This window comes from Heptranchias perlo, chromosome 7 (assembly GCF_035084215.1).
Source record: "Heptranchias perlo isolate sHepPer1 chromosome 7, sHepPer1.hap1, whole genome shotgun sequence".
In the NCBI taxonomy this organism is placed as follows: Eukaryota; Metazoa; Chordata; class Chondrichthyes; order Hexanchiformes; family Hexanchidae; genus Heptranchias; species Heptranchias perlo.
This window is the reverse complement of record NC_090331.1, coordinates 68,323,043-68,343,021: the sequence shown is the minus strand read 5'-3', so window position 1 is coordinate 68,343,021 and position 19,979 is coordinate 68,323,043. Positions and strand designations below refer to the sequence as shown.

At 40.3% G+C, this 19,979-nt stretch overlaps 1 protein-coding gene across 2 annotated transcripts in view; it reads right to left on the bottom strand.

Moving 5' to 3' along the window:
* The window catches only part of plcl1 (phospholipase C like 1), a 371,203-nt gene extending 352,237 nt beyond the window's left edge, over positions 1-18,966 (bottom strand). For both annotated transcript variants that reach the window (XR_010963452.1, XM_067987799.1), the window contains exon 1: positions 18,303-18,966. Coding sequence is in view for 1 of the 2 variants with exons in the window: in XM_067987799.1 (XP_067843900.1) it covers positions 18,303-18,605 (303 nt within the window). In the remaining variant the exon portion in view is untranslated. The remainder of the gene's footprint in view (positions 1-18,302) is intronic.
* Positions 18,967-19,979: the final 1,013 nt, after the last annotated feature.

The following is a 19,979-nucleotide window of genomic DNA, read 5'->3' as shown; positions in this document are numbered from 1 at the left end:
GTTCTTTTGAGGCAGGTGTCCATTTTATGCAAACCATATTGTTAAACAGCAGGTTTTTCATTTCACTACCATGAAATTTTCACTACCATGTTCATTTGGAAATTTACAGACCTTTAGTGGGCAATCCCAAGAGCCAGACTTTAACACACCATAATGATTCCTGCAATCTGGTGGAAATCTACATTAAGCATTCCAACAGCATCACAATTATTGCACCAGCTGCTAGCTACGATCGTGGCATGTTAGCTTTGGGGGCCGGGGGGGAAAGACTCCTGCTCCTCTTGGCCCACAAACAATGCTGGAAAGGCACTTACCTGCTGGATCCTGCTGTTCTCGCCTCCCTTCAGCTGCCAGGTTTCCCGAGCCCTGGGAAACCTGGTGGGCAGCCAGTAAGTGTAAAAGTTTGTTAAAATGTAAGGCACGCAGCCTCATTACCATATTTAAATAACTGACCCGCCTCTTAAGAGCAGGTTAGTCACCCGCCCCCCAACCTGCCTCCAGTAAAACCGGAAGTTCAAGGCGGGTTGGGGATGGGTTTCAGGTTTTTAATATTTTTAACCAACCCCGCCCCCCCGGCCCCCAACACTGTCCCGCCTCTGCAATTTCCTCCTTCACGATCCTAGGATGTATCCTGTTAGGCCCTGGTGCTTAGTTTTCCCTTAGCTTCACTAACTTATGTAAAATTTTCCTTTTACCCATCATATTATTATTCATCTTCAACCACTTCAGGATTCACCTCTTCCCTGATTGACTTCTCTTTAATAAGTACTTTGCATCAGTCTTTACTAAACACCTCTACCATTTTTTGATCTAGTCGACAAATTGACAATCCTCTCCTCTCAGGGGTCCGGCCTCATTTTAACAATTTTTTTTTTTAAAAACTGAAATATTTGTAAAATACCCTACTGTTCATTTTGATGGTTTTTGGGTTTTTTTCCCTAATATTCCTCTAAGCCCCACTCTTAACCTCTTTTCTGGTTTTCTCATATTCTCCTTTGGGTTTTTCACTGTTATTCTTATAGTCCCCATTGGCCCTCTTCCTCAACAGAATGGACTATTGCAAAGAAGCATACCGACAACTGGACGACCAGGAACACTACAGACGGTTACCCGCAGATCCGACCAAAGAACACACTCACCAGCTCAACAAACTGGTCAAGACCTTCAATCCAGACCTTCAAAGCATCCTACGTGCTCTCATCCCACGTACTCCCCGCGTGGGAGACTTCTACTGCCTCCCAAAGATACACAAACCCAACACACCCGGACGTCCTATCGTATCAGGCAACGGAACCCTGTGTGAGAACCTCTCTGGATACGTCGAGGGCATCCTGAAACCCATCGTACAGGGAACCCCCAGCTTCTGTCGCGACACTACAGACTTCCTACAAAAACTCAGTACCCACGGACCAGTTGAACCAGGAACACTTCTCACCACGATGGACGTCTCGGCACTCTACACCAGTATCCCCCACGATGACGGCATCGCTGCAACAGCCTCAGTACTCAACACCAACAACAGCCAATCTCCACACGCCATCCTACAACTCATCCGCTTCATCCTGGATCACAATGTCTTCACCTTCGATAACCAGTTCTTTACCCAAACACACGGAACAGCCATGGGGTCCAAATTCGCACCCCAATACGCCAACATTTACATGCACAAGTTCAAGCAGGACTTCTTCACTGCACAGGACCTCCAGCCAACGCTATACACCAGATACATCGACGACATTTTCTTCCTTTGGACCCACAGCGAAGAATCACTGAAGAGACTACACGATAACATCAACAAGTTCCATCCCATCATCAAACTCACCATGGACTACTCCTCAGAATCGGTTTCTTTCTTGGACACACGAATCTCCATCAAAGACGGGCACCTCAGCACCTCACTCTACCGCAAGCCCACGGACAACCTCACGATGCTCCACTTTTCCAGCTTCCACCCTAACCACGTCAAAGAGGCCATCCCCTATGGACAGGCCCTGCGAATACACAGGATCTGCTCAGACGAGGAGGAACTGAATGGACACCTAGAGACGCTGAAAGACGCCCTCATAAGAACGGGATATGACGCTCGACTTGTCGATCGACAGTTCCGACGGGCCACAGCGCATAGACCTCCTCAGAAGACAAACACGGGACGCAACCAACAGAGTACCCTTCGTCGTCCAGTACTTCCCCGGAGCGGAGAAGCTACGCCATGTTCTTCGCAGCCTTCAACATGTCATCGATGACGACGATCACCTCGCTAAGGCCATCCCCACACCTCCACTACTCACCTTCAAACAGCCACCCAACCTCAAACAGACCATCGTTCGCAGCAAATTACCCAGCTTTCAGGAGAACAGCGTCCACGACACCACACAACCCTGCCACGGCAACCTCTGCAAGACAAGCCAGATCATCGACACAGATACCACCATCACACAAGAGGACACCACCCACCAGGTACATGGTTCATACTCCTGTGACTCGGCCAACGTTGTCTACCTCATACGTTGCAGGAAAGGATGCCCCGGAGCATGGTACATTGGCGAGACCATGCAGACGCTGCGACAACGGATGAACGGACACCGCGCAACAATCGCCAGACAGGAGGGTTCCCTCCCAGTCGGGGAACACTTCAGCAGTCAAGGACATTCAGCCACCGATCTTCGGGTAAGCGTTCTCCAAGGCGGCCTTCGAGACACACGACAACGCAAAATCGTCGAGCAGAAATTGATAGCCAAGTTCCGCACCCATGAGGACGGCCTCAACCGGGATCTTGGGTTCATGTCACACTACACGTAACACCACCAGCAGGAAAGAAAAGTTATCTGTTTTTAATACAACTGGACATTCTCTCTCTCTCTCTCTCTCTGCCTTTCGGGTCTCTTTCTCTCTCTGGCTTTGTAATCTGACCCATTGTGTATTCAGTATACTGGGATGTAATGTTTTCCGTGGCTAACCTGTCTGAACACCAACGACACCTTTGATTGGTGTAATCGTCTCCCAGCCTAATATATGCAATGCGATTTGAGAACCTTTCACTCACTCACCTGACGAAGGAGGTAAGCTCCAAAAGCTTGTGATTTTCAAATAAAACTGTTGGACTATAACCTGCTGTTGTAAGATTCCTTACATAAATGATTTCTAACCTCTTAATTTACCCACAGAATCTTGAAATTGCTAGTGGTGTTCTTTTTTTAAATAGAACAAACTTATTCTATACCTTTGCAATCTCTTCTTTAAAAACATTCCACTGTTGACCTGCAGTCCTGTGTGCTAATTTTGTCTTCCACCTTACCTCAGCTAGCTCGCTCCTCATCTTTCTAGAGATCAATAAAATTTTTGGAATTCCATTCCCTTTACTCCATTTACACGCTTTCTGTCCCAATCGATGTGAAAATTTAAAATCTCCCAGAACAACAATTTTGTTATTCCTACTCATCTCTCGAAGCTGACTACAGATTTCCTCTTCCAGTTCCTTCCCACAATTTGGAGGTCTGCAATACACTTCTACTAATGTAACACTGCCTTTTTGATCTTTGAGCTCCAACCATATTGACTGAATGTACCCCTTCCTTGTCTGTATCAACCGTCTCTACAGTGTGTATTTCCTCTTTAACCAATATTACCAAGCCACCTCCTTTTTTAAAAATCTTTTCTATCCCTCCTAAGTATTATATCCTGATTATGTTTATTTTCCGCTCTTCTTCAGTTTGCAACCAGGTTTCTGTTAATACTATTAAGTTTAGATATTCCTGTAAAATATTTCCTTCCAGTTCCCCCAGTTTATTTCCCACGCTCCGTGCATTGCAATACATGCTTTGTAATGTTTCATTTACTTTTTTTTGAATAAATCCTACTCCTTTACCCATGATTTTTTTGTTTAAACTATCCCCTGCCTTCACTTTAGTCTTTTCCCCATTTATAACTAGCCCATTTAATTTTATTCTCCTAATCCATGTCCCTCCTGCTAAATTATTTTCTACTTGAATGTTATCCTCATTTATTTATCAGCTGATCTTGGTTATTTTTATTTTTCCACTCCCTCCTTCCTAGTTTATAAAAATCTTGTCACTTCCCTATTTAACCATTTTGGCAGTACATTAACACTCTGGCTGTTAAGATGTAGCCCTTCCCTACAGAATAGCTCCCATTTTGTTCCAAAACTGATGGTAATGCCTAAAGTGTAATCCCTCTTCCTGATACCACTCGTTTAGCATTGATTTCTCAATCTACCCGTCCTTCCCTACTGTAGTGCATAGCTGGAGGAAGATATCCTGAGATTACCACCCCTGAAGTCCTCTTCTAAAGCTTGTTTCCTATTCTCCTAATTTCATTTTGCAGGACTTCAGCCCTGTCTTTACCTACATCATTAGTTCCCACATGGACCACAATAATTAGAATACTATGTATAACAGAGTATTGTAATCAAAGAAAACATCGACAATAAAAAAATTACTGCAATGACTTACAAGGCCACCTCCTCTAAAAAACAATATTGCAATACAATATTGGAAAATGTGAGGTTCTGCACTTTGGCAGGAAAAATCAGAGAGCAAGTTATTATCTTAATGGCAAGAAACTGGAAAGTACTGCAGTACAAAGGGATCTGGGGGTCCTAGTGCAAGAAAATCAAAAAATTAGTATGCAGATGCAGCAGGTGATCAAGAAGGCCAACGGAATGTTGGCTTTTATTTCTAGGGGGATAGAATATAAAAACAGGGAGGTATTGCTGCAGTTATAGAAGGTATTGGTGAGACCGCACCAGGAATACTGCATACAGTTTTGGTCTCCATACTTAAGAAAAGACATACTTGCTCTCGAGGCAGTACAAAGAAGGTTCACTTGGTTAATCCCGGGGATGAGGGGGCGGACATATGAGGAGAGGTTGAGTAGATTGGGACTCTATTCATTGGAGTTCAGAAGAATGAGAGGCGATCTTATTGAAACATAAGATTGTGAAGGGGCTTGATCGGGTGGATGCGGTAAGGATGTTCCCAAGGATGGGTGAAACTAGAACTAGGGGGCATAATCTTAGAATAAGGGGCTGCTCTTTCAAAACTGAGATGAGGAGAAACTTCTTCACTCAGAGGGTAGTAGGTCTGTGGAATTTGCTGCCCCAGGTAGCTGTGGAAACTACATCATTAAATAAATTTAAAACAGAAATAGACAGTTTCCTAGAAGTAAAGGGAATTAGGGGTTACGGGGAGCGGGCAGGAAATTGGACATGAATTTAGATTTGAGGTTAGGATCAGATCAGCCATGATCTTATTGAATGGCGGAGCAGGCTCGAGGGGCCGATTGGCCTACTCCTGCTCCTATTTCTTATGTTCTTAAAACATGAACATACTTATTGAAATTTACCAAACATGTTACGTTTCACCAGCTCAAATACTCTGATACATACAATTATATTTTTATTTATTCTGAAGAACATAACTACATTTCAAATACAACATAAAAGTCAATTTCATACTGTACAATATTAGAATATCAGACTCTCAACTAGGAGGCTGGGCTTCAAATGTTAACCTCAACTGATCACATTTGGGTTACCCTAAAGGTTTTGCTAGTCTCAGTCAGCTCCAAGGCAAAAGGTCCCTTTCCATATTACTCAAGTAAATATCCTGGGAGGGCTAGCTAAAGAAAAACACAGACATCTACCACAGACATCTACTGAGAGGCATTTTGTTGCCCTCTAGACAAAGAGAGGGCAAAGAACAGGTACAAGGAGCTATTTTTAATTTCAGAAAGAAAAAAAAAGTTAAAAGCCTACTTTATGTGACAGGAGGCCACAAAGAGAAGTAATTTTTTTATAGACTGCACAAAAAAGATGAACATCACCGCAAACCTAAATATAGTTCAATGTGCAGGAGGTATTTTTGTTCAAAATTTAAATGCAAGTTTTGAATTAAAATCGGTTGTTAAATTATGGAACCTCTGAATCAGAACTGCATTTCCACACAAGTTTGTAGAGGTTCCGATTATTAGTGCTTGTTTACAGTAATTACAAGAGTGTTCTGCAATGTGAAATACAACTATATTTTAAAATAAAATTAACATAAGGTACATAAAAGTACTGATATTTTAATAAACTGCATTCTGGTGGAAAGGAGGAGCTACAAATATTTACTGAACTGTTTTAAAAATATTACCATTATTTGTATGGGAAAACAAATGCATAAAATCGTCACCCTAACGAAGCTTTCAGTGACCTTTGATAATAGATTATCATTCTTCAGTACCTGAACTATTTTATTACACAATAATTGGTCTATACAGTTCATTACCATTCAATCACAACTGATGCTGAACTGCATTTAAAAAGCCTTCCCCTGAGTGCAATTTGTTTGGTGAATTACAGATATATCGAATCGCATTCATCCGTAGGTTTTCTCTTTTTCCTTGACTTGACACTACAGTACCACTTTATCATTGAGTGACAAGTCATCACATTTTGGTTCAGTATTGATTTCAAGACTGACAGGCAATTCATACATTGCTTCTAGTAATTAATGCTCCACATGCCACATGACCTCTTCTGTGAAGACAGAATGCAAAAGCTAAAGGATACCCTGTGGCTGCTACAAGAGACTGGATGCAACTACATTATGGACAATGAAGTCAGTGGTGTTTTGCAACCTATTGAGTGCACACTTATAAGCTTCACACCAAGATCATAAATCTTGCACATGTTGGCAGACCCCACAATATAAATGGGCTAAATTTAGCACAACCAGCTGATAATGCCAGATATAGTCCAGGGGTGTCCAAACTATGACCTATGGGCCACATGCAGCCAACAAGCCCTGGCAACCCAGGCCCTAAAACCCAGGCAACTGGGTCTATTAGATTTAAAGTAATGGGTAGAAGGATTAGAGGGGAGCTAAAGAGAAATATTTTCACCCAGAGGTTCTGGGGGTCTGGAACTCACTGCCTGAAAGGGTGGTAGAGGCAGAAACCCTCAACTCATTTAAGAAGTACTTGGATGTGCACCTGAAGTGCCGTAACCTACAGGGCTATGGACCAAGTGCTGGAAAGTGGGATTAATCTGGATAGCTCTTTATCGGCCAGCACGGACACAATGGGCCAAATGGCCTCCTTCTGTGCGTCAACTTTCTATAATTCTAACTCAGTTCTATTTGTGATTACATTTTTTTTTATTTGCTGGGTTGCCCTATCTTGAATTTCATGGGCCTGGAGTTTGTAAAGAGCTGAAGACTGTTGCCATATTAGCGGATAATCCTAAATCAGAATACCAAAACCCATTAGTCTCCACCACTTCAACTTGACGCAAATTTATTAGATTATTAATTTAAAGTGTGTTTGGCCCTCAAGATGTCATAAAGATAAAAAGCTTCGACATTCCTGATCTACCCCAATAGCGATCAATTATTTGCACCCATGGGTTTTTCACTATGGAGAAAAAAAGACAGTTAGGCTTCAAACCATTTTAAATTTGCCTATACAGGTTTTGAAACAAGATTTTTTTCAGAGCCATTATTAAAAACTGTGAAATATACTTCAAAAGTCTGATTTTAAATTCATGCTGTTCCAAACAGTCCAGGTAATGAGACTTATTTCATCTGCAAAATTAAATAATGCAGTATCATAAAAACAGCCCCTTAGGTGTAGCATATTAGTTATTTACATAGAGGCAACATGATGCACAACTGTTTTCAAATATGTCTTCAAAGCTGAACTAAAAAACTTGAAATGGATACATACAAGGTGCAGTACATATTTAAACCAACAAGCTTTCCCTAAAGGAAGCAGGGTTTTGAGTTTCACAAAATGCTCCTGTCAACATATTTCCTTAAGAATCAACAAGTTTACTATACTTCAATTTAACAAAAAGCTTGCAGTTTATTGATGGATAAATCATACTGTCCTCTTCTAATCAATTTAAATCTGGAGATGTTAAGAGCATTTGAGGTTAGAAAAGATAGCTCAGTACTGATGTTGTACCTTTGCTACAACTGTAATGATAAAGTCACCAACTGTACTGAGCTCACTGCATTTGGCAATACCCTATTTCATCCAGTTATATTCTGTAGCTGCTTTGATCTGCATTCAGCCAAGATTCACTGATGTTTAAGAGTATCAAGTTGTTTCTGTGGAGCTTAAATTGTATGTGCACCATGCTGTTTTCACACAACAGGATCTATGATGTCAGTCATGCCATAACCACACCAGCTTTCACAATTAAAGGTACAGTTAGACAAATATTCCTGATGTACAGCTGAGGTACTTGAATTGAATTTTATAGAAGTAACACAAGATACAGTTAAACTTGGGGGCAGATTAAAGCTTGCGATCAAGCTAACAATCTAATGAAGCAAATAATTTACCAAGACAGTACTGCATGCAAAACAAACTACACAGGATAAGACTTAGGCATTGAAATTGCTATTTTTGCTTCATAAATGGGGAGCATCTCGGGAATGAAAAACAGTGTTGTTCATTCTCTCTCTCTCTCACCCACCCACCTCACTGTATCAGGTGTGTGGGACTCTTTCAAGAAAAATATCCAGAGAAGCTGAGAGACATCATACTATAACAATATTCTGATACCTGCTCAAAATCAGTATTACGCTGCAGTAAAACAACATTATCATAATACAAACAATCCAACAATATTAGGTGACATGGTTGTAGACTTCCACTTGTGATTTCTTAAAAAATTTCTTGCCAAATCAATAAATGCATTAATACACTAATATTACTTAACAATTGAACGTTACTTCAAAGGGGCATTATTTTAAATTGAAAATGTTTTGTTTACGTAAAAAATGGCATTGAAATGATGTAATTTGCATCAAAATGTTTTATTGTTGCAAAAATTCTACCTTCATATGATCTCATCACAACAAAATGATAAAGGCAATAGCACTACAAGTGTTATTCAGGTCAAAAAAATGCTTGTTTAAAGTGATGTAGTTTAAAAAAAGAATTGTCTTTGGCACAGAAAAGTCTGACGAACCTCTTTTTTGTTTGCCGAATACTGTGATGACATAATTCCTATTATTGCATTGAAAATCTTAATTCTAATAAAGATTTCAATTGTTCTTTCTCCCCAGCAATCAAGGCAGTGGCAACCATCCATAGAAAACATAACATCCTTCCTCTGCTGCCACTGCTCCAACAACATTTCCAATAAAATTTCCACTGCCCTGTCAGTAAAGCAAGGTGCTCTCCCATACTCACGAATGCTCTCTGACATTATAATCCTGCTTCTGAATCTTTGCAGACTTGGAACAACAGTGCCCCTTTAAGCTGCTGCAGACCTTTAAGACTATATATTAATTACACCAAAACCAGAAACTCAGCTGGGTTCAGTGATCGTGGACTTGGATGAGTGCTATTCCTGCTGTGCCCATTTCCTGCCGCCAAATACTATATATAAATTGGCTAAGACTCTTCAAATCAACAGGAAAGCTATACGGCTAGAAATCTAAACACAATAGGATCCTTGACCAATAAAACATCAGTATTGAAGACAGTTTTGGTGTCTATCTCATATGTCTAACAGTTTTAAACTATCGACCTATGCACTTAAAGAGGGAGTCTCTCCATCAGAGTCATTCTTTTGGGTGAATTTCTTAGCTCACCAAGATTAAGGTCATTAGTGCTGAGAAATGAAAGATTGTTCTACTTTTGTCACTCAGTGTTAGCATCAAGGACTTACAGGTCAAATCACGGTCATCTCTAGGCTAATTCTACGTATTGCTACCAATACATTTCCACATTGTGCAATATTCTTAATTTGTCAGCTCAAATTGCTCCCCACATTCTCACCGTTAGTGACAGATCTGCATTTACTAGTACTTTATCCTTGTGTTAAGTAGTTTGATACTCTCCCCAACCACAAGTTTAAGAGAACACAATCTACAATTGTATTCCGAAGTGTTTTACAAAGTTCAAGTGGATATTTCAAAATAACTTGATGTAGCTCCCATTACACTTTTAACTGAAATCCCAGCAGGTATAGAACAGCATTTTCTCTATTCCAGTGCAGTATCTTTCATTACACCACTTCTACTTCACAATTGAAAGAGCTTACCAACTTTGTACTAATTGGTGCCAAATTATGGGCACTTTTATTTTGAGGGCTCATGCCCACTTGAAACTAGGTATAAACTGCTTAAACTCATTTAATATCGGCATCATAGGGGTAAGACTTTCAGCTTAATAATCAGGAATGGTTTTGAACTCAGGTTCCAAAGATGAAAGGGAAGTTTGCTAAACCACTGTACAGGTCCCACAGAATCCTGTTTAAAAATCAAAGTGTTAAAAATAATATTGCAATTGATATCCTTTTTGAAAATGTTATGTTGGAACAATGAATACAGTTGGCATCACTGGGAAACAGCTTGGAAGACTCACAAATACAGAGATGCAAGGGAACTAATTCAACATTTGCACACACAGCTGAAGGTGAAGTACTCCTGTTTACTGGCATGAATTGACATTAACTGATTTCCCATATGCTGAAATAAGTAAATATTCCAAGCCAGTCCCTATATATGTCATAAGGGCTTACTATTTAAATAATATTCAAAAAAAGGAAAATTTACTTTTGAGTGATTTTTAAAAGGTGTCTTGCCGTTAAAAGTACCTCTTTTAATTACACTATTTAAAAAAAATATACACTTTAGACAAAAAATGAAATAGGAAATTCCAGTTGTCAGTTTCAGCTGCAACATGGGAATTAACATCAATGGGTTTATCACTAAACGACAACCAGATAACAAAATACACACTTTATTAATACTTGACATAAGCAATGGCAGTCTTGCAAAATGTTTCATTCCCTCTTAGTACTCATTTACAGCAATAATTATTCCTAAAGAGAGGATGTCAATCATCAATTATGTTAAGACTCTCCTACAACATACCACACAGCCTCAGCCTGTCTAAGTACAGTTTCTGTTCAAGAAGCCTAGCAACTGCAGAAACCAAATGAATATAGATACAGATAATGGGTTTGAGACTATATCAACCTGGTTGATTTATCCTGGCAACAGATTTACAGCAGTTGGTTAGAATGCTTAGCACATTCAGTTTTTTCAAAATGAAACCTGTGTGTTTGTGCAGTTGTTAAGTCTATCAGCTGTTGGTAACAGTAACACTCACCTGAAGTCGGTGGTCCAACAGTACAAACTACAGTGGCTAAAAATGTCAAATTCTGAGGTCACTATCTCAGGTTAAGAAATAGTTCAAGGATAGTAAATTATACAAGTCTTCAGACTCCTCCAGACTTGACTATTCCAATGCTCTCCCATCTTCCACCCCCCATAAACTTGAGCTCATCCAAAGCTCTGCTGCCCATATCCTAACCCACACCAAGTCCTGTTCACCCATCATCTCTGTTCTCGCTGACCTACCCTGGCTCCCAGTCCACCAACATCTTAATTTCAAAATCCTTATGCTCATGTTCAAATCCCTCCATGGCCTCACCCCTTTCTATTTCTGTAACCTCCTCCAGCCCGACAACCCTCCAAGAACTTTGCATTCCTCCAACTCTGGCCTTTTGTGCATCTCCCACTCCCATCACCCCACCATGCCTTCAGCTGTCTAAGCCCCAAGCTCTGGAATTCTCTCCCTAAACCTCTCCGCCTCTCCACATCGCTCCCCTCCTTTAAGATTCTCCTTAAAACCTACCACTTTGACCAAGCTTTCAGTCATCCGTCCTAATATCTCCTTCTTTGGCTCGGTGTCAATTTTTGTCTGATTATGCTCCTGTGAAGCAACTTGGGACATTTTACGACATTAAAGAAGCTATCTAAATGTAAGCTTTTGTTGCTGTTGTTCTTTACAACACACCATCTGATAAGTCCAAAGTAAGTATACTTCCATTATTGTACACACAAATGATGGTCCAATATGAATTCTCATTAATTTCAATGTTTCACATTACGTTAAAGTATCTGTTGTTAATATAAATTTACATTTCTTACACCACCATTTGGTCCACAAATTCTAAACTTCCCTTAAGAACAAATATTGGAGAGGCTGCATGGAGGGCGATGTATGGACTCCACCTGGAACTCAAGAAATACCAGGCAGTCTGCGACCTGCTCCTGGAAGCCCACACAACTAAAACACCTCACATAGACCCAGGCAACCCCACAAGAAAGTCAAAGGGGGACCGCAATCTAGCTACCTCCTTCCTGCCCCTCCTCCCCCCACCCCACCCCACAATGCTCTGCAAAGGGCAATGCCCCAAATCTACAAAGCCTGCCATCATATTTACAAGGCCCTGTATACTTCCCTGACCCCTAAACAGTGTACTATTTCTTTCCAGATTACTGCACAATATACTAACTGCCCTACTGCACCAATGCATTCCTCTGTACATACCATGTGACAAACTGTACAGTGACTTCATATTAGGTTTTTTCTTCAGATTTTTTATTTTAATTTTTACCAGCCAGAAGGTCACATCAGTTTTGTGGAAAATGGGACAATTAAATTGGTGGGTCAATCTTAATTGCAGGTGTTAAGAATACTTTTCATATTTTATGGGCATGCATGATATTTCAAGGTTTTAAACTTCCATATAGAATGTTTATTATTCAATAAACTTTTAAGTTTAGAAATCATTGTGGCTCGTTAAAAATTTAACAGGTTGCCTGCAGATGGCTTTCTGAATACTGAATTTCATACAAATTTCAAATGTAAAATATTATAGTTAATCACAGAACACTTCTTTACAAACAAAAAAAATTAAGTCAACTTTGTCAGATAGGGGCATGTGTCTACAGTGGAGCTCTCAAAATGCTGTGCCATGAAGTTGTAGGATTCACATTCATGCTGGCGATTCTGCATGTGGTAGCTCTCAGTTGCGTCATCAGCAGAAGCTGCCAAAAGGAAAACTGGCGCTTTTCCACAGGGATTGAAAAGTGAAAAAAGGGTCATCCCAAGAGTGCTCTCAGGCAGCCTTAAGGAGCAGGAAACAAATCAATATGTGGCCAACTTCTACATTTGGAAACTGTGGTTTTAGAAATTCGAGTCAATCAACTGATAATCTGTGGTACAGAGGCAGATTTGAGAAATCAAAACTGAAAAAGAATGTTGCTATATTACATGATAGTGTTTCACCAAACTGTCAAGGGGAAGGACTAAAAAATAGTTGGGGTGAGAAATGGGGGCTAGAAGTTTCCATTTCTACAAGATTGCAACATGCCTAGTGAATTAATCAAGGAGCTAAATAAGCACCATCCCATTTTCCTGATAGAGGAAAAAAACAGGGAAGCTGTTTAGAGGCAACATAATATTTAACAACTACCATGTGTATATAAAGTTATATGCCAGGAGGTTGGGGGGGGGGGGGGGGAAAGAGTAGGATTACAAGTGGGCGAATGTGTAGAATCTTCTTTTGCTAGTTCCATGCCCAGCAGAAATTTCTAATGTTTTTAGTGCCTCGTGTAATTAACAATTGCATGAGGCAACAAACAAAAATATTATTTACAAATGTCAATTAGACATTTTTGTGTCTGCACACCACTGTCACATTACTAACACAGTCATTATCATCAGCACTGAAGTAACCAACTATTTGGGTCATTCCATTGTAAATACACAAATCACAGGGACAGTTATTTTAATATAGTTTGCAATTATCTTAATTTTGATCAAACATGGTCTCTTTAACAAACTTAGATGAGCATTTGATCATTCAAAGACCAAATTAATTTACTGAATACATAGATTGTGTGCAGAAACTGTCAAAGACATAGTCAGGAGCGTGCAAGAGAGTGGGATTAGACTAGATGTCTCATTTGCAAAAAAAATACTATTACATACTCGATAGGCAAAATGGCCTGCCTTGTGCACTAACATAAATTCTGTGATCTATCTACTAAATGAGACCAAAGTCAGATCCCCAGCAACTACAGACCAGTATCTCAACTGTCAAATATGTCTAAACTCGTGAAAATTAATTTATTGAGAAGCTGTTGGTACAGGTCCATCACAATAAACTATATATTTTCCAATTTGGCTTCAGATAAACAAGACAACTTGAGATGCTTTCAGAGTCAAAATTCAAAAGTGGAGTAGTTCTCTTGGAGCCAAAAGCAAAATCAGAGCAGCATCCCACAATTCAAAAGGTTTTGATAAGATACAGTAAATTCTGTTCCCTAGCCACCGACTCCATCCCTCTCGTTGGCCACTGTCTGAGGCTGAACCAAACCGTTGGCAACCTTGGCACCCTATTTGACCCTGAGATGAGCTTCCGACCACATATCTGCTCCCTCACCAAGACCGCCTACTTCCACCTACTTAACATTGCCCGTCTCCGCCCCGCCTCAGCTCATCTGCTGCTGAAACTCTCATCCATGCCTTTGTTACCTCTAGATTTGACTATTCCAAAGCTCTCCTGGCTGGCTTCCCATCTTCCACCCTCCATCCTCCATAAACTTGAGCTCATACAAAACTCAGCTGCCCGTATCCTAACTCGCACCAAGTCCCGTTCTCCCATCAACCCCGTGCTTGCTGACCTACATTGGCTCCCAGTACAGAAACGCCCAGATTTTAAAATTCTAATCCTTGTTTTCAAATCCCTCCATGGCCTCACGCGTCCCTATCTCTGTAGCCTCCTCCAGCCCTACAACCCTCCAAAATCTCTGCGCTCCGACAATTTTTGCCTCTTGCGCATCTCCGATTTTAATTGCTCCACCATTGGCAGCCGTGCCTTCAGTTACCTAGGCCCTAAACTCTGGAATTCCTTCCCTAAACCTCTCCACCTCCTTTAAGACGCTCCTTAAAACCTACCTCTTTGACCAATATGTGGCTCGGTGTCAAATTTTGTTTGATAATGCTCCTGTGAAGCTCCTTGGGTCGTTTTACTATGTTAAAGGCGCCACATAAATGCAAGTTGTTGTTGTTGTAGCCGCATAGCTTTATTGAAAAGCGAGCCTCTTATGGCACATCTGGAGACTTCTCATTGAACAAGGGAGCAGGGATAAAATTAGAAGCATCATAATATTTAACAGCTGCCACATGTGAATAGTTATAAGCCAACAGATAATGGGTAGGGATGTAAGTGTGTGAATGTGAAGAATCTTCGATTAGTAGTTCTTCTTACCCAGAAGTATAACTCTACAGAAACGTCTAACATTTGAAATTTATTTTTTATTATTTTGTGAATAGATACTTTTTTTCCTTGAAATCCCTGCATAAACACCTGTCTTATTCTGTAATTTGGGGCTTCCTCAGAGGACATGTAGGTGCCTGTCTTATCACCACAGCTATGCTGAGTGTCCTCAGCAAACTACAGTTGCCCAACTCTTTTTCATCTTGAGTAATGATCTGATAGACGTTACTTTCTCACAGACTGCAAAGAAAATTCTCCTCTGGCTCTTGGACTCAAAATAGTCCAACGGCATGGAATTAATGAGAATGGACTACTCCATGCCAGAATCTATCAGAGAAATTACAAGCTAGATATGGAGGCATATCTTCACTCATCCATCCATCCAGAATCTACTGTCTCATTCTAGTATCCAACTGATCCGTAAATTATTCTAGAATTTTTGCTCCCACTGCTCTAACCAGAAGTCCATTGCATGTGCTGATCACATTTTGAATGAAGGTGAACATCCCAACATCGTGAGCCAGATCATCTGTCCTCTCAAAAGATTATGACCAGGGCAGCACAACCAGAGTGCTTCGTAATCGAAGCATACCTCTTTGTTTATACCAAGAACGAAACAGATGCTGAGGCGACACGTCAATATTCTCTTATCAATCCAGAAAGTCTGCACAAAATACCAGCAGCTTCACGCACCAGCTCTTCTGACTGTGGAACTCATTCAAGATTGTGTTTTGATCTGGAATCCAATGCTTTGTACACAGAAGTTTAAATACAAAATTAACCTTTCCAACATCACGAACAAAATCTTTCATTTTAATGGCACCCAATGAAAAACAGTAATAACCTGGTAGCTTCAATGATGTGAACAACTCAAACTACAATGGCCCAAGACTCCTTTCAAGTAGGTTTACAGCCAAACATACACCAATTTTGACAAGATGCCACCTTCCCCAGCCCAGAATGGATGATGGAACACTTAATTCAGAAGCAACAAGCTAACTGAACTTCAAAAAGGACAAAAGTTATAAGAAAATTAAAATACTGATTGTCTAGAAATAACACTGTAAAACTTAAACAGTATAAATAGAGGAGAAAATGTACAAGGAGATATAAACAATGGAAGCGTTCAAAGTTTTAGTGTTGTAAAATATTACAACAATAGTTACTCTTGACACAAATGGTTATATTATCGTTTGTTCCAATGTCACTTTGCGCAAACTGAAATCTCAACAGAAAAAAAGTAGCTAACCAAGAAGTACAGAATTCTTTGGAGCTGATGGGAGTTCAAGTATTAACTTTCACTTCCTGCATTAGAGTTGCAACAGCATTAATTGGGTAATGAACAATCTGTGACTTACCCAGTGGTGCCCAGCGTAATTTCTCCCAATTTTTCTGTATTCCCAGCAACCATAAACCTCAATCTGGTAAAACATTTGTTCTTTGATCCTAACATGTTATGTCACTGACCTGGAAAATGGTAACCTAAATAGGCAATTTAAAGACATCTACAAAAAAAATTGATTTGGTACATTCAGTACATGCATGAAATTTTTACTTTATGAAGACTTAGACAGACACACCTTCAGTAGAATGTCCCATTAGCCTCAGCACTCACTAGGATCAGGTAACAGATGTGGAGCAGGAACACACAATTGCAGCTGTGCTGCCTTATTTCCAAGATGGCCAGCATGCAACTGACCATCTTTATAAATTAAGTAGTTTGTTTTCCCCAATGGACCAGCAAATATATCCAGTGACTAGTCCTGAGTTTGACCCCCTTGTCTGAGTTATCTGATCTCATAGATGGGGGATGGTCTTGGGGCAGGTACAATTAGCCTCAGAGCCCCTAGGTTCAGGAGTTGAAGATCAGAATTCTCATTCCTCACAGCTAACCAACAACTCTAACTGGAAGTGCACACATGGATGTCATAGGAGGACAGATTGTGCTCAGCTGTAACAATTCTTATGGTTGAACAGCCTGCCGACGCTCATTATCAAGATTCATATGTAAATAATGATAATTTGGGCAAGATAGCACAAGCTATCACGATCTTTGAATTTATATCCCAGCAATGAGTTAAAACCTTCAAAACAGAAGGATAGGAGAGAAAACTGGCAAAAATCTTTATTAATTGTTAGCATTAGAATGCTAAAGATTTGCAGGAGAGTGTATAGTACAAATGTAACCATTAAATTCCCCTATTTTGTTTAGTAATGATTTGACTACTAGCAGGCCTACCATTATGTCTAATCTAGTAACCTTATAGATGCAATGTTATGTCCAGGGAATACAAGACCAAAAGACCAATTTTAAGTAGTAGGGGATTATGCAGCCAAAACACTGTCTATTGACATATTTCAAACAAGAAGAAAGTTTTATTAATATTGTTGTTGCAGAACATGCAAAACAACAGTTCCAACTTCATATTAACCAATGCACGCACCATGGCTCCAAAAAAAATCAACATAAGGAAGGCAACAAAGAATACTGAGTTTTGAAAACATGAGTGATGATTTTAAGTCTTAAATCAGAATGTAGGACCAAGAGCTTCAGGACAAATTGTACTAACAGAACTTTCCACATAATCTTACTATCTGCCTTAAGAGTAGTGAACACAGATCCTGTATGGTTTCTCAGAAGGAAATGAAACATAATTCTGTTGCACGAGTGTGAAGAGTACAAAAAAACAGGTATTATCCTATTTTATATGGATTTTGAGTTAATTAAAGCTTAAATTCTTCACCACATGACAAATATGCAGGGCAGTCCGGTGTCAATGCACCAGTGCTCCATGTTAGGGCATGTTACTTCACACGGCTCCAGTACAAAGTTCCAAATCTCTGCCAGGGCATCTGGGCAAGGCACAGATTAGAGACCAAGGACACTGTTGTCCGGGGAGGATAGTACAACTTATTCACCTTTACCAGCCAGTTCACAGCAATATTTCCAGCTGTCCCAAACGGGCACTTACCACTCCGCTCAAACAGAAGTGATGGGGTAGGGTTATTTAACAAAATATTTCGGTAAATAAAAACTGCTTAAAAGCTGCACATAAATAAAAACCTGTATTCTTCAGCGCTTCATTACGTCTTGCACATATCTCAAAGAACTTCACGCCGAGTTTCTTTTTTGGAGTGCATTAATTGTTGTCAGGTAGGTAAATGTTCCTTGTACATATAACCTCGCTGAATGGTAATGACATACCTTAATGATGCTACTCCTGCGAGGTGTAGCCTTGGCAGCCTCGATGAGACAAGTTTCTATATCCCCTGTTGCTGCAGTTCCTGTGGACGGTGATCCCCCGGGACTGAAACGATCCCCAGCTGCTGAAAGGGCGCTTCTCCTTCTGCTACCCTTCCCGCTTGCCACCGCTCCTCCAACAGCTTCCAAGTCGCCTTCCTCCGCTGTGCCCCAAGCTTTGGGGGAATCTTCAACTGGCTCAGGCTCATCAAGTACCTCAGAAACAGCAAGTCCACTCTCCTTCCGACCTTCCGCCATTTTGTGCATAAATTATAAGAAACAAAAAAACTGCAGGTAATTTTTATATTCTCAATAAAGTCTTCCAGCGGCAATGTTGACAGACGAGACTCCCATACCTCCAGCTGTCAAATCACAACAGAAGCACAAAACACTTCGGAGAAGAACTCACAGCTTTAAAAGGAGGCGCGGTTCCATGTGCCAGTGTGAAGGCAAGTTAAATCTGCAATAACTTGTATATATATTTCAAATTGCAATGATTAAAAGATGAAGTTTGCAGACTACCCGCTCTGCTGTACAGAGCTGACAACGCTCCGCCCGCTCACACTTTTCTTTCTCTTGTTTCTCTGCGTTAGCGGCCACCGCAAGCTTGAAAATCCTTCGGCTCTTTCTATGATTGACGTCCCCTTCCGCCAGTCAGCGCACCAAAGCCTCGCCTCGTAACCAATTACCACCCAGAGGGTGAGAGTTCCTAACAGAGTCGCGGAGGGATGGGGGAAGCTTCTTTTATTACTCATGAAACAACATTTCTGTTTGTCTTAGGCTTTAGAAAAAAAATACAATCGAATTCACAAAAGTTCCATAGAGTGAATTGTTCAATATTTTAAATTGTGTGGTATTTTTCTTGCTTTTGAAACAAGTACTTTACATTGCAGAAATCTGTTAATTCTAAACTATATATAGTGTAAGGAAGACTGTTTCATATCAGTATAATTTTTGATTCAAAGGGTACTTGGTGGTGAAACCAACTGCAGCTTTCTAAGAAAGTTCTTTCTTTCAGTCAAACTATTACTGAAAACTTTTTTTTGGAGGGGGGATGAATTGATGCACGGCTCGCAACATTTGTTTTACCTTGAGGGGGTGATGTTGCAGCTCTTATAGTTATTCAGCCGCAAAAAAGTAATTCTGCAAGTTTCAGGGCCTATATCATTCGCTCCGCCAATTACACAACTTCACTCTTATAATATAAAAACAGAAAATGCTGGAAATACTCAGCAAGTCAAGCAGCATCTGTGGAGAAAGAAGCAGAATTAATGTTTCAGGTTGATGAGGTCAGATGCTGCCTGACTTGCTGAATATTTACAGCATTTTCTGTTTTTATTTCAGATTTCCAGTATCCGCAGTATTTTGCTTTTCACTCGTATATATCCGTTGTATTTATTTTGCGAAATATATATGTGGTCACGCATCAGATTGACTTCAAAGTTGTTTGGATCTTTGGTCCAATTAAATTCTCTTTCCTGTACTTCCCTTAAGCAAACGGTTGCAGAACATGTGGTGTTACCAGAAGCACGATCGCCCTCTAGCTCAAACACCGATGTTTAGAAATGTTAAACGTTTCTGCCATGTGAGAAATACGTTCACTGCTAGTTCAGCCGTTCAAATCAGCTGTTAAAACAAATG